Below are 13,656 nucleotides of genomic sequence, written 5' to 3'. Positions count from 1 at the left end.
AACAAAAATATCTTAATTTGTGTTCTGAAGATGAACGAAGGTCTTATGGGTGTGGAACGGCATGAGGGTGAGTAATTAATGACAGAATTTTCATTTTTGGGTGAACTAACCCTTTAACATTAGTTAACTACATTAATTAGTTGGAACATTTACTAATGCATTTTTATGATCAAAAGTTGTGTCTGTTAACAGTTAATGCACTATGAACATTTTTATTAATTAACATTAACAAAGGTTAATAAACACTGTAAAAATATATTGGTTATACTGTAGTTGGTTCATGTTAAAGGCACAATATGTAGTTTTTCACCACTAGAGGTCACTTATTCAAAACAAAGGCGTAGCTTGATGACGCCACTGAATCATGGTAGATGTTGTCTTCACGTCTACAGCCGGTGGAAAAGAATCTGAATCTGTGCGTCTCGGGCAGAAATCATCTTCATGGATGAGCTAATGTATTAAAGATTTATTAACATTACTGTAGTATGAAGAAGGGTACTGGAGCGGAACAAGGCCGCTGGAGCGATTGCTAATTATAGACGAGCGCGAGCTTTTATGCCGCTTCCACTTCTTCCACTCAAGCATATGTGGGGTAAACGCAGCGCTGTTTATCATATTAGATACAGCTGTGTGTTGAAAGCTGTTATAGTGCAACTCTGTGTTCACTCGGTGACTGCTATGAGACACTTGTTGCACACTGCAGAAAACTAGATCGATATTAGTCATGGTAAAACATGGTACTCGCGGTAAATCAAGAAAACGAGATTTAAACAATAAGACTTACTGTGTTGAGCTATATAACATTAGTTTTCTGTCGATGAATGTATCCAAAGAGTTGCTCACCTGTCTAATAAAACATAATATATTAAAGCATCTTTGGTGTTTCCATGGTTTCTACAAAATAAAACCGGAAATCGAGGATCACGTGGGTATGATGTCATTGATAGGCATTAAAATTGGTTATTTCTCTGGATTTAAACATTCTTGGAAACATCTAGGATAATATAAGTACACAAGTCAAAAAAATATATAACACTTTTCTAGTGGTTTTTGGATATTTTAATCCAAAAATCTTACATATTGTGCCTTTAACTAATGCATTAATGTTGCCAAATTTTTGGTTATTTTTACACTCACTTTTGCTTTAAAAAAGCATTAAATATTTTAGGTTTTACATAACAAACACACACAAACTTAAAAAAAAAAAAAATTTAATGCACAATTGTGTAGTAGTTGGAGAACAGTTCTTCACCTTGATTAATATCTCGTAGTGACACAAGAACAACACAGCGCAAAGGTCTGAAAACAGAAAGCAAGATTAAATTAAGAAAATGTCAGGATGTCCTAATAACAGCAGCACATGTTATCTATCATCTTGCCTTTGAGTATCAGCTCTGTAATTAACATTAGGCAGGTATTGACGGAGCTCAAGAGGAAATCCATCCGGCACGTCAAACTCCTGATAGCAGACATTCGCAGCTTTCTCTGTGGAAACGAGACAGATTATTCACAAAGATATAACTGTGGACAGTGAAACTTTTAATTGTAGAACCTGACTGACCATTAGAGCAGTTGTTGACATACTGTCCCACTGCGAGAGGATTCACAGGACGAGGCGTCAACCAGGAGCTGTCACTCAAACCGAAGGGACCCACTCTGTCCCGCCCACTACACGACCTGTTTTCAGTCAACACATTTGATTTATGCTTCATAATGCACTGTGAAAGCATTAAAGAGGATCTATTATGCCCTTTTTCAGTCTTGATGTTGTTTTTGGGCTCTACTAGAACAGGTTTTCATGCTTGAATGTTCATTATTTTCCTCATATTCTCCATTGTTGCAGCTCCTCTCTTCCCAGTCTGTCAGTAACGATTTGTTTAGTTCCTGTCTCTATGAAGCCCCTCCTTCTGAAAAGCACAATGTGCTCTGATTGGTCGCTGGAGCAGTGTGTTGTGATTGGTCAAGTGCTTCGGTGTGTTTGGGAAATGTCCCGCCCCTTACCATAACCGCCAGTTTCAACACACTACTAACTAACTCAACCAGGCCCCGCCCCTTTATTCTGCATAAATTATTTAAATGAGGAATATTGTGACGTGTTCGTTCCCGGAAGAAAACTCAAGACTACAATGGAGGCGTTTCGGGGAGTTCAGACACTGAATAACTCCCTTTTTCATGCTCAAACAGCAACATTACACACTAAAGAAAGATGAATGTGTAAAAAAGCAGAATAGGACCCCTTTAAGCTAGCAGAATAATGATGATGATGATGATGCTCACCGGTACACTATCTTGGACAAGGCTTTGTCATTTCCATCAATCAAAATGCCATCTATGCATCTAAATACAAATGGATTTTTGATTGACTGAAAAAAGATCGGCTCATCTGCTTGATAGATGGTTCCTGTGAAAGAAGAACATCAAAACAAACATAACTCTTATGAAGAATTGCATATGCAACAGACAGACAGATGAATGTAACCCACATTAATATCTTATCTGATCTTAAAGTCCTCCTGTAGTCAATAATTTTATCCCTTAAAACTCATCTTTGATCACCAAAATGACATGGGTATTTGTTTTTCCCTGTGAATAAATAATTCTTCATGCCTTAAAGGGTTAGTTCACCCAAAAATGAAAATAATGTCATTAATTACTCACCCTCATGCCGTTCCACACCCGTAAGACCTTCATTAATCTTCGGAACACAAATTAAGATATTTTTGTTGAAATCCGATGGCTCAGTGAAACCTTCATAGCCAGCAATGACATTTCCTCTCTCAAGATCCATTAATGTACTAAAAACATATTTAAATCAGTTCATGTGAGTACAGTGGTTCAATATTAATATTATAAAGCGACGAGAATATTTTTGGTGCACCAAAAAAACAAAATAACGACTTATTTAGTGATGGCCGATTTCAAAACACTGCTTCAGGAAGCGTCGGAGCACAAATGAATCAGTGTATCGAATCATGATTCAGATCGCGTGTCAAACCGCCAAACTGCTGAAATCACGTGACTTTGGCGCTCCGAACAGCAGATTCGACACGCAGATTCATTATGCTCCGAATCTTCCTGAAGCAGTGTTTTGAAATCAGTCATCACTATATAAGTCATTATTTTGTTTTTTTGGCGCACCAAAAATATTCTCGTCGCTTTATAATATTAATATTGAACCACTGTACTCACATGAACTGATTTAAATATGTTTTTAAGTATCTTTATGGATCTTGAGAGAGGAAATGTCATTGCTGGCTATGGAGGCCTCATTGAGCCATCGGATTTCAACTAAAATATCTTAATTTGTGTTCTGAAGATGAACGAAGGTCTTACGGGTGTGGAACGGCATGAGGGTGAGTAATAAATGACATTACTTTCATTTTTGGGTGAACTAACCCTTTAAAATATCTTGAATGTAACTCCACACCCTTGCCTCATTTAATATACGAGGATCAATTAATATGCAAATTAGCCCCGCCTCCACTCACTCGCGCCAGCTCAGAGATCCACTCGGTCAACTTACTGAGGTAAACGCTGCACAATGGTATCGCTTTTTACAACATCGGGCACATAATGGTAATTATTATGATTAGCATTTTGCTTGACTATGTTATCAAACAGCTAATAATGTGTTGCTAATGTTACACAAACCATGTTCCCATTCGCCATCTCAGAGAGACAGCTGCCTTCTAACAATCAGTATCTTTAGAAACGCTTTAACAACTCAGAACGTCAGTGGAGAAAGGAATATAGTTCATCATAACATCGTAATATACATCATACACCCGCTATATTTCTAAATCTACACGATTTTACATGTCAACAGAAAAATATACGGTATAACCTGGCTTCTCTGTTAGTTCGCTGTTAATGATATGCTAAAGCCCGCCCGCAAGTTGATGTGATTGGTTACAAGGTAGTTTGTGACGTCACAGACACCAGCGATTTCAAACTGCGTATGAAATCAAAAATATTATTAATATAAATGTGTCTACCGCCAAAAAACATACACATCTATTGTTTAAAAATTTTCTCTGTTCAAAAATGTAAAACAACAACAAAAAAAAAAAAGTAATGTCGTCATTCTGTTTGGTGTTTCAAATATCGTGTCTTTCATTTTTCACTCAATAAATAAATCAAAAATTATTATTTATATAAGATGACGTCATAAAGAGTACCTGGATACATCGCTACGATACTTCCTTTAGGCGCGCGTCCTCGCGTCAACAAACACTCCGGTTCCCGCGAGCTGTAGTGAGCTCCGCTTCCGCTCGATCACGAAGCCCAGATTATTCAACATTACTGTAGTTGAAGCATGCGTTTTATTCTCCACATTAGTGTAAATATTCTGTTTAGATTTAGGGAGTAACCGGAGCAGTTCACTTTGATTCTTCGGATCATTTTTCAGTAGTTCAGTGAATAAACACACGAGAGATTCGAACACCTCCTCATCTTGAATTAACTTGTCTTGGGATCGATCCTTCACCTGACGAAGAGTTCTGGGAAAACAAACACGAGCTGATTGTGAACAAGGCTATTGTTGAGCAAACCTGAAGTAGAGAACGAACTGAACGATACCTCTCGTTTTTCTGCAGATTTATAGCTATCCAGGGGACAAATCTGTGCCTGTATGATTTCCACCTGACCTCAAAAGCTTTAAAAAGAGCTTTAATCATATTAATCATTTACATCAGAGCTGCATATGCAATAGTTTAAGTTCTCGTGTTCCTCCTGCACTTCTGAGATCCGATTCATCAACGAGTGGTTCCTTTGAATCATTAATTCTTGATGATTCATTTGAACCGATTCGCAAAGCTCTTCCAAATTTCTCGACTCTTATGAACAACATTTACATAATCAATATGATGTATTTAAGAATATGGCAATAAACAATGGTATTTAACTGTTTATTTCTTAAATTCAAAAATGAGGCATTAAATGCAACGCCGTGACTTCTGTGAACCGGTTCAATGAAACGAACCGATTCGCTCAAAATGAATCAGACCTCTCCACGCTATACTACATTACCGCCACCTAGCATTTGGGAGACCTGTGCGATTATAAAAATAAATAAAATTAATGTTAAATGTATTTGAACTCAAATGTCACGTGTTCATTTATTATAATAATACGCGCGTATATTAAGATTTAAACATTAATTTACTTTGTCATTCACTGCTTAGTGCTCTCTGTAACAAATGTGTTATCTTACTAGTCAGAGAGGGCAAACTCCAATTCTTCGTTTTAAAGGTAAAAATATTTATAATATTTAACAATTTATGTACGTTTTATTTTTTTCTTCGATTTGGAAAACTGAAACAATACTTTCTCCTTTAAATATGTACTATCATTATGAGCCCAAACTGTACAATCTATCAAACACACATATATGTTTTATTTATAATTAAATAATTTGATTAAATTATTTAAATGTACGTTAAACCCAGAGCCGTTAAATATTTTCAACGGCTCTGCTTTAACCCATCGTATCTGGCCAATTAGAGATCACCTCTGGACCACTAAGCTCCGCCCACTTTAAATAAAGTCACCTTTATCAAAGCAGCTTTTTATAAATAACGACTAAATAACAAATCGTTTCATATTAATAATCGTGCTCTAATTCTTCTATGCATTATGTCGCGATAATAATCTGCTCGCTTTCTGATTGGAGGACGCATAGGGAAAGGGCGTGTCATTTCCGCAGTACTCGAATGCGATTGGTCCGTCATCATGAGTCTGCAGAGATGGACGTGCTGGTGAGCCGCTCCACTTCGGTTCTGCGTTCATTTCACTAACCGTTCACTAAAGCGTTCAAGATCATCAGCGCGTTTAATAAAGGACGCAGTTCGACTCTTTCCATCATAGGATCTCAAGCCAGCAGAATGGCAGGCACGGTGAGCAGCTCCAGGGGCTGCGTGACGCTCCGTGGCGCTCAGATCCGGGACCTGCTGGACGCGAAGCACAACGTGCTGTTCGACTGCGACGGCGTCATCTGGAACGGCGAAACGGCCGTGACCGGGGCTCCGGAGGTGGTCAGTCTGCTCAAGCAGCGGGGCAAACGGGTGTTCTTCGTCACCAACAACTGCACCAGGCCGCGGGAGAACTACGTGCAGAAGTTCTGCCGCCTGGGCTTCACCGATGTGGCGGAGGAGGAGATCTTCAGCTCGGCGTACTGCTCCGCCGCGTACCTGCGCGATGTGGCCCGGCTGCAGGGGAAGGTGTATGTGATCGGCTGCGGCGGGGTGATGAAGGAGCTGCAGGACGCCGGGGTGCCCGTGGTGGAGGAGGATAGTGCCGCCGACCGGGAGCCGGGCACCAGCATCTACAACTGCCCTCTGGATCCGGATGTGAAGGCTGTGCTGGTGGGATATGACGAGAACTTCACCTTCATGAAGCTGGCCAAAGCCTGCTGCTACCTGAGGAACTCTGAGTGCCTGTTCTTGGCCACCGATCCGGATCCCTGGCACCCGCTGAGAGGAGGCAGGATCACCCCGGGTGAGGCTGATTCAGTAATGCATTGATGAGGGATAATTTGTGATGTTCAGTGCAGATCATGTGAAGCTTTACAAAAATGAATCAAATCAGACGTAGAAAATAAAGCCTGTTTTAGGACTAGTAAGATTTTTCTGTATTGTACCATTAATTTCATGAGTTCAACAGTTTTCCCACCAAACTCTCATTGCTGTGATGCAAATAAGTAATGCAAAATCTCATTAATGTTATGCAGTGATTTTTGTAAACTTAAAGGGTTAGTTCACCCAAAAATGAAAATTTTGTCATTAATTACTCCCCCCTCATGCCGTTCCACACCCGTAAGACTTTTGTTAATCTTCGGAACACAAATTAAGATATTTTTGTTGAAATCCGATGGCTCAGTGAGCATAGCCAGCAATGACATTTCCTCTCCCAAGATCCATTAATGTACTAAAAACATATTTAAATCAGTTCATGTGAGTACAGTGGTTCATATTAATATTATAAAACCACAAGAATATTTTTGGTGCGCAAAAAAACAAAATAACGACTTATTTAGTGATGGCCGATTTCAAAACACTGCTTCATTAAGCTTCGGAGCGTTATGAATCTTTTGTGTCGAATCATGATTCGGATCGCGTGTCAAACCGCCAAACTACTGAAATCACGTGACTTTGGCTCCAAACCGCTGATTCGACACGCTGATTCATAACGCTCCGAAGCTTCCTGAAGCAGTGTTTTGAAATCGGCCATCACTATATAAGTTGTTATTTTGTTTTTTTGGCACACCAAAAATATTCTCGTCGTTTTATAATATTAATATTGAACCACTGTACTCACATGAACTGATTTAAATATGTTTTTAGTACATTAATGGATCTTGAGAGAGGAAATGTCATTGCTGGCTATGCAGGCCTCACTGAGCCGTCGGATTTCATCAAAAATATCTTAATTTGTGTTCCGAAGATTAACGAAGGTTTTACGGGTGTGGAACGACATGAGGGTGAGTAATGTCAGAATTTTCATTTTTGTGTGAACTAATCCTTTAAAAATAGCATAAATTAAAGTAGGGATGCACAATATCGGTCCCGGCTGATATATGTTCATTTTTAATGTTATAGTTTTCGGCATGATAAGAAAACTTGGCTGATATATTAAAGCTGATAAATAATGGATCATTTCCTTCAGATAAGAAACTGTTCGCCATGATGGTTTTGAATTGCTTGAAATATGATTGAAAATCACTTAAAAACTGAAAATGCACCTAAAGGATTAGTTCACTTTCAAAATAAAATTTCCTGATCATTTACTCACCCCCATGTCATCCAAGATGTTCATGTCTTTCTTTCTTCAGTCAAAAAGAAATGAAGGTTTTTGATGAAAACATTCCAGTATTTTTCTTCAATGGACCCCAAACGGTTGAAGGTTAAAATTACAGTTTCATTGCAGCTTCAAAGAGCTCTACACGATCCCAGATGAGGAAATAAGGGTCTTATCTAGCGAAACCATTGCTCTTTTTCTTTAAAAAAAAATAAAAATAAATTATATACGTTTTAACCATAAATGCTCATCTTGAACTAGCTCTCTTCTTCTTCTCTATTAGAATTCTGGCAGTGTAGACACTGCTAAGTGTATTTCTGCCCTCCACAGGTCAAAGTTTGAACTAAATTGTCATATACAATATGCTAGTGCAAGTATATAACAATTAGTAACAATTAACCAATAACCTTAATCGGTTATTGTTATATATCGATAACCGATATATAACAATATATCGGTTATCGACATTCAAATATATAGAATTATTGGTTATCGGCCAAAATTTTTATATCGGTGCATCCCTAAATTAAAAGCATTTTTAAAATGACAACAATTAGAGTTTTGTAAATGTGCTTAGGTAACTTGCAATTGCGAGTTTAATATCTCTCACAGTTCATATATTTAATGTCAGAATTGTGAGATATAAACTTGCAATTCTGAGAAAAACGTCAGTCTTTTACCCTCACAATTGGAGATTATAATATGCAATTGCAAGTTTGTCATAAAGTCAAAATTGTGATATAAACTCAAAATTCTGAGAAAAAAAAAAAGACTTTATATCCTCAATTCTGACTTTATATCTCACAATTCTGACTGTTTTGTTTCTTTATAAGTGTACTTAATTGTCATTAAAATACACAATGCAAATCATTTCGTCAAACAAAATACTGGATTCCCACTCCTGGAAAATCGCAGAAATATGGGGAAATCATAGAAATTTCTATACTCAATAGAAAATTTTCCACTTATGTTCCATTCTGAAGTATGGAAGTAAGTTTGAAATAAAAAATAAAAAAGGTAACTTTTTTTTCTTGCAATTGCAAGTTTAGTATCTCTCAATTCAGAGTTATAAAGTCAGAACTTTGAGATATAAACTTGCAATTCTGAGAAAATTTCAGTCTTTTTCCCTCACAATTGGAGATCATAACATGCAATTGCAAGTTTGTTATAAAGTCAAAATTGTGAGAAAAAAATTCTGACTACAATGCTCAATTCTGACTTTATATCTGGCAATTCTGACTTTAAAACTCACAATTCTGACTTTATAACTCGCAATTCTGACTTTATAACTCGCAATTCTGACTTTATATCTCACAATTATGACTTTATATCACACAATTCTGACTTTATAACTCACAATTATGACTTTATATCACACAATTCTGACTTTATAACTCACAATTATGACTTTATAACTCGCAATTCTGACTTTATATCACACAATTCTGACTTTATAACTCACAATTCTGACTTTATATCTCGCAATTCTGACTTTAAAACCTGCAATTCTGACTTTAAAACTCGCAATTCTGACTTTATATCACACAATTCTGACTTTATATCTCACAATTATGACTTTAAAACTCACAATTCTGACTTTATATCTCGCAATTCTGACTTTATATCTCGCAATTCTGACTTTATATCTCACAATTCTGACTTTAAAACTCACAATTCTGACTTTATATCTCGCAATTCTGACTTTATATCTCGCAATTCTGACTTTATATCACACAATTCTGACTTTATATCTCGCAATTCTGACTTTAAAACTCACAATTCTGACTTTATATCACACAATTCTGACTTTATATCTCGCAATTCTGACTTTAAAACTCACAATTCTGACTTTATAACTCGCAATTCTGACTTTATAACTCACAATTATGACTTTATCACACAATTCTGACTTTATAACTCGCAATTCTGACTTTATATCACACAATTCTGACTTTATAACTCGCAATTCTGACTTTATATCTCGCAATTCTGACTTTAAAACTCGCAATTCTGACTTTAAAACTCGCAATTCTGACTTTATATCACACAATTCTGACTTTATATCGCACAATTATGACTTTATATCACACAATTCTGACTTTAAAACTCACAATTCTGACTTTATAACTCACAATTCTGACTTTATATCTCGCAATTCTGACTTTATATCTCGCAATTCTGACTTTAAAATCACAAACTCACAATTCTGACTTTATATCTGACTTTATATCTCGCAATTCTGACTTTATCACGCAATTCTGACTTTAAAACTCGCAATTCTGACTTTAAAACTCACAATTCTGACTTTATATCTCACAATTCTGACTTTATATCTCGCAATTCTGACTTTATATCATTCGCAATTCTGACTTTAAAACTCGCAATTCTGACTTTATAACTCGCAATTCTGACTTTATAACTCGCATTTCTGACTTTAAAACTCACAATTCTGACTTTATATCACACAATTCTGACTTTAAAACTCGCAATTCTGACTTTATATCTCGCAATTCTGACTTTATATCACGCAATTCTGACTTTAAAACTCGCAATTCTGACTTTAAAACTCACAATTCTGACTTTATAACTCGCAATTCTGACTTTATAACTCGACTTTAAAACTCACAATTCTGACTTTATATCACTTTATATCTCGCAATTCTGACTTTAAAACTCGCAATTCTGACTTTAAAACTCGCAATTCTGACTTTATATCACACAATTATGACTTTATATCACACAATTCTGACTTTATAACTCACAATTCTGACTTTATAACTCGCAATTCTGACTTTATATCACACTCGCAATTCTGACTTTAAAACTCGCAATTCTGACTTTAAAACTCGCAATTCTGACTTTATATCACGCAATTCTGACTTTAAAACTCGCAATTCTGACTTTAAAACTCGCAATTCTGACTTTAAATCTTGCAATTCTGACTTTATATCTCGCAATTCTGACTTTAAAACACGCAATTCTGACTTTATATCTCGCAATTCTGACTTTAAAACTCGCAATTCTGACTTTAAAACTCACAATTATGACTTTAAAACTCACAATTCTGACTTTATAACTCACAATTCTTAAAACTAAAACTTTATATCACAATTCTGACTTTAAAACTCGCAATTCTGACTTTATATCTCGCAATTCTGACTTTAAATCTTGCAATTCTGACTTTATATCACACAATTCTGACTTTAAAACTCGCAATTCTGACTTTATATCTCGCATTCTGATTCTGACTGACTTATATCTCGCAATTCGACTTTATAACTCACAATTATGACTTTAAAACTCACAATTTTGACTTTATAACTCACAATTATGACTTTAAAACTCACAATTTTGACTTTATAACTCACAATTATGACTTTAAAACTCACAATTCTGACTTTCACAATTCTGACTTTATAACTCACAATTCTGACTTTAAATCTTGCAATTCTGACTTTATATCTCGCAATTCTGACTTTATATCTCGCAATTCTGACTTTATAACTCACAATTATGACTTTAAAACTCACAATTTTGACTTTATAACTCACAATTATGACTTTAAAACTCATAATTTTGACTTTATAACTCACAATTATGACTTTAAAACTCACAATTCTGACTTTATAACTCACAATTCTGACTTTATATCTCGCAATTCTGACTTTATAACTCGCAAATTGTACATTTAAATCTCGCAATTGCAAGAAAAAAAGTCTGAATTGTGAGAAGTCGTCACAATTACCTTTTATTTTTTTATTTAGTGGCGGAAACAAGCATCCATACTGAAGCACTACATTTGTTATTAGAAATAAAAACCATGGAAACTATAATCGCAAAAAAGTAGAAACAATTATATTTAAGAGAATAGTCTATTTAGGACTAAGATTTTAAACACCTTTTCCACCAAAAGTCTCAAAAATAAATAAATAATACATTTTATAAAATCTGCATAAATTAAAGCTTAATTGTGATTACACACTGCAAATACAAATGATCTCTTCAAGCAAAATATTGGGTTCTCACGGTTCTGGAAAACCTTAAAAATATGAAAAATAATAAAGACCAGGGAAATGTATTGGTCAGAAAGTGAGGAAACATGAAAATAACTTTCCTCATTTTTTTTTTCTTTTGATTGTGGAGTGAAATGTGATGGAACAAACATCTAAAATGATTTTAAGCGCAAGCCTCCCTGAAATGTTACTGAGCATGAACAGACCTGTTGTTTGGGGTTCAGTGACTCTAGAGAAGGTCATGGAAACACATTGTGGTGGTCATTCAGTGATCTACAATACCCAGCAGGTCAGTGAATGATGTGTGAACTCTCTTGGACAGGTTCTGGGAGTCTCACGGCCGCTCTGGAAACGGCCAGCAGCAGGAAGGCCACGGTCATCGGGAAGCCCAGCCGCTTCATGTATGAATGCATCGCTAGTCAGTTTGACCTGGATCCGGCGCGCTCACTGATGATCGGCGACCGCTTGGAGACGGACATTCTGTTCGGCAGCAACTGTGGGCTTTCCACCGTCCTCACGCTCACGGGCGTCTCCACGCTGGAGGAGGCACACAGATACAGAGACAGCGAGGCACCGGAGCAGAAGGACTGTGTGCCCGATTACGTGGTGGAGTCCGTGGCGGATTTCCTGCAGGCGCTGGAGGAGTGACCACACAAACACCACCGCTGTATTCGCAGTTTCAATCCCGATGCTGTTTCTCAACATGTACGGTTAAGTGTCTCCACGGCCTGGTTAACGTCACCCCATGAATAGTCGCGTATCTGTCATGAATCTGATGACATGGATGTGTTTGAGACACCGGACACTCACCTTAAATGTTCTGCTGAAGTGTGAGTAAATGATGACAGAGTTCTACGTAAATATACTATTTCAAAATATTTCTCCCATATTATTTCCTTTTATTTTATTCTATTTTTGAAAGGTGGTAATTTTTAAGGGGATTTTATTTTATTTTATTTTTTGGAAAAATGGTATTTAAAAAAAAATAAATAAACAATTAAATATATTTAAAATATTTAAAATAAAATAAAAATTAATGAAATGGAAAACAAAATCTCCTTAAATATTAATAAATTTCTTAAATAAAATATATCACAAAATAAACTAAAAAATTTAGAAAATCTAAAATAAAATAATGAAATGAAAAAATAAAATCCCTGAAAGGTAATAATATTTAAGGGTATTTTATTTTGTGTTATTTTATTATTGAATTGTTTCATAGAAGAAATAAATTGTAAATAAACTGTAGAATTGGAGTGCGAGAAAATGATGACCGAATTCTACTTTAATAAATATGATTTCCTTTCAAAATAAAATGAAGAAATGTATTTCTTTTTTCTTTTCTTTTATGCAGTTTTATTTTATTTTTGAAAGTTAATGATAAATAAGGGGATTTTATTTTTTATTTCATTTTTATTTTAATTTATATTTTCTTAATTTTATTTTATTATTGAAAGGTAATTCTATTTTAAATAGGGTTTTGACGAGGTCTCACAATATTAAAACTTGACGATATTTCTCGTCGAGGTGAAAAGCTAGATATCAGCATGACGGAATTGAGTTTGTGTCAACTTTCAACCACACAGTTTCGTTATTTCTGTCTTAAAATAATTCAAATTATCACAGAAATTCTGGGATAAAGGTTTATAGTTCGGATATAAACACTGATGTCTATGGTAGTGATCAAAATAGAGGAAAAGTAATGTGGCGCTTCAAATAACGATTGTAACAATTACATTGGTAAAAAATGTATTTGTCATTGAATCATTCATTCCAGAGATTCGTTCAAAAATGCTGATTCATCCAGTAATGAAATCAGTGAGTCATTGAATCATTCATTCCACCCATT

General features: G+C 35.7%; 2 protein-coding genes across 2 annotated transcripts; one reads left to right on the top strand and one right to left on the bottom strand.

Moving 5' to 3' along the window:
* Window positions 1-1,194: 1,194 nt before the first annotated feature.
* Window positions 1,195-5,485, bottom strand: setd9 (SET domain containing 9). The gene is given in 7 exon segments (XM_048181257.1): window positions 1,195-1,299; window positions 1,380-1,485; window positions 1,562-1,677; window positions 2,278-2,401; window positions 4,179-4,224; window positions 4,226-4,499; window positions 4,579-5,485. Coding segments are annotated over 7 exon segments (861 nt in total). The 5' UTR covers window positions 4,686-5,485; the 3' UTR covers window positions 1,195-1,211.
* A 255-nt stretch (window positions 5,486-5,740) lies between these two features.
* On the top strand, window positions 5,741-12,685 carry LOC125262472 (pyridoxal (pyridoxine, vitamin B6) phosphatase). The gene is made up of 2 exons (XM_048181255.1): window positions 5,741-6,495; window positions 12,130-12,685. Exons 1-2 carry the CDS (start codon window positions 5,883-5,885, stop codon window positions 12,453-12,455), a joined length of 939 nt encoding a protein of 312 aa, XP_048037212.1. The 5' UTR covers window positions 5,741-5,882; the 3' UTR covers window positions 12,456-12,685.
* The last annotated feature ends 971 nt before the right edge of the window (window positions 12,686-13,656 follow it).

Source organism: Megalobrama amblycephala, linkage group LG2 (assembly GCF_018812025.1).
Source record: "Megalobrama amblycephala isolate DHTTF-2021 linkage group LG2, ASM1881202v1, whole genome shotgun sequence".
NCBI classification, from domain to species: Eukaryota; Metazoa; Chordata; class Actinopteri; order Cypriniformes; family Xenocyprididae; genus Megalobrama; species Megalobrama amblycephala.
The sequence above is the reverse complement of the archived record's forward strand: the minus strand, read 5'-3'. Positions and strand labels throughout refer to the sequence as shown.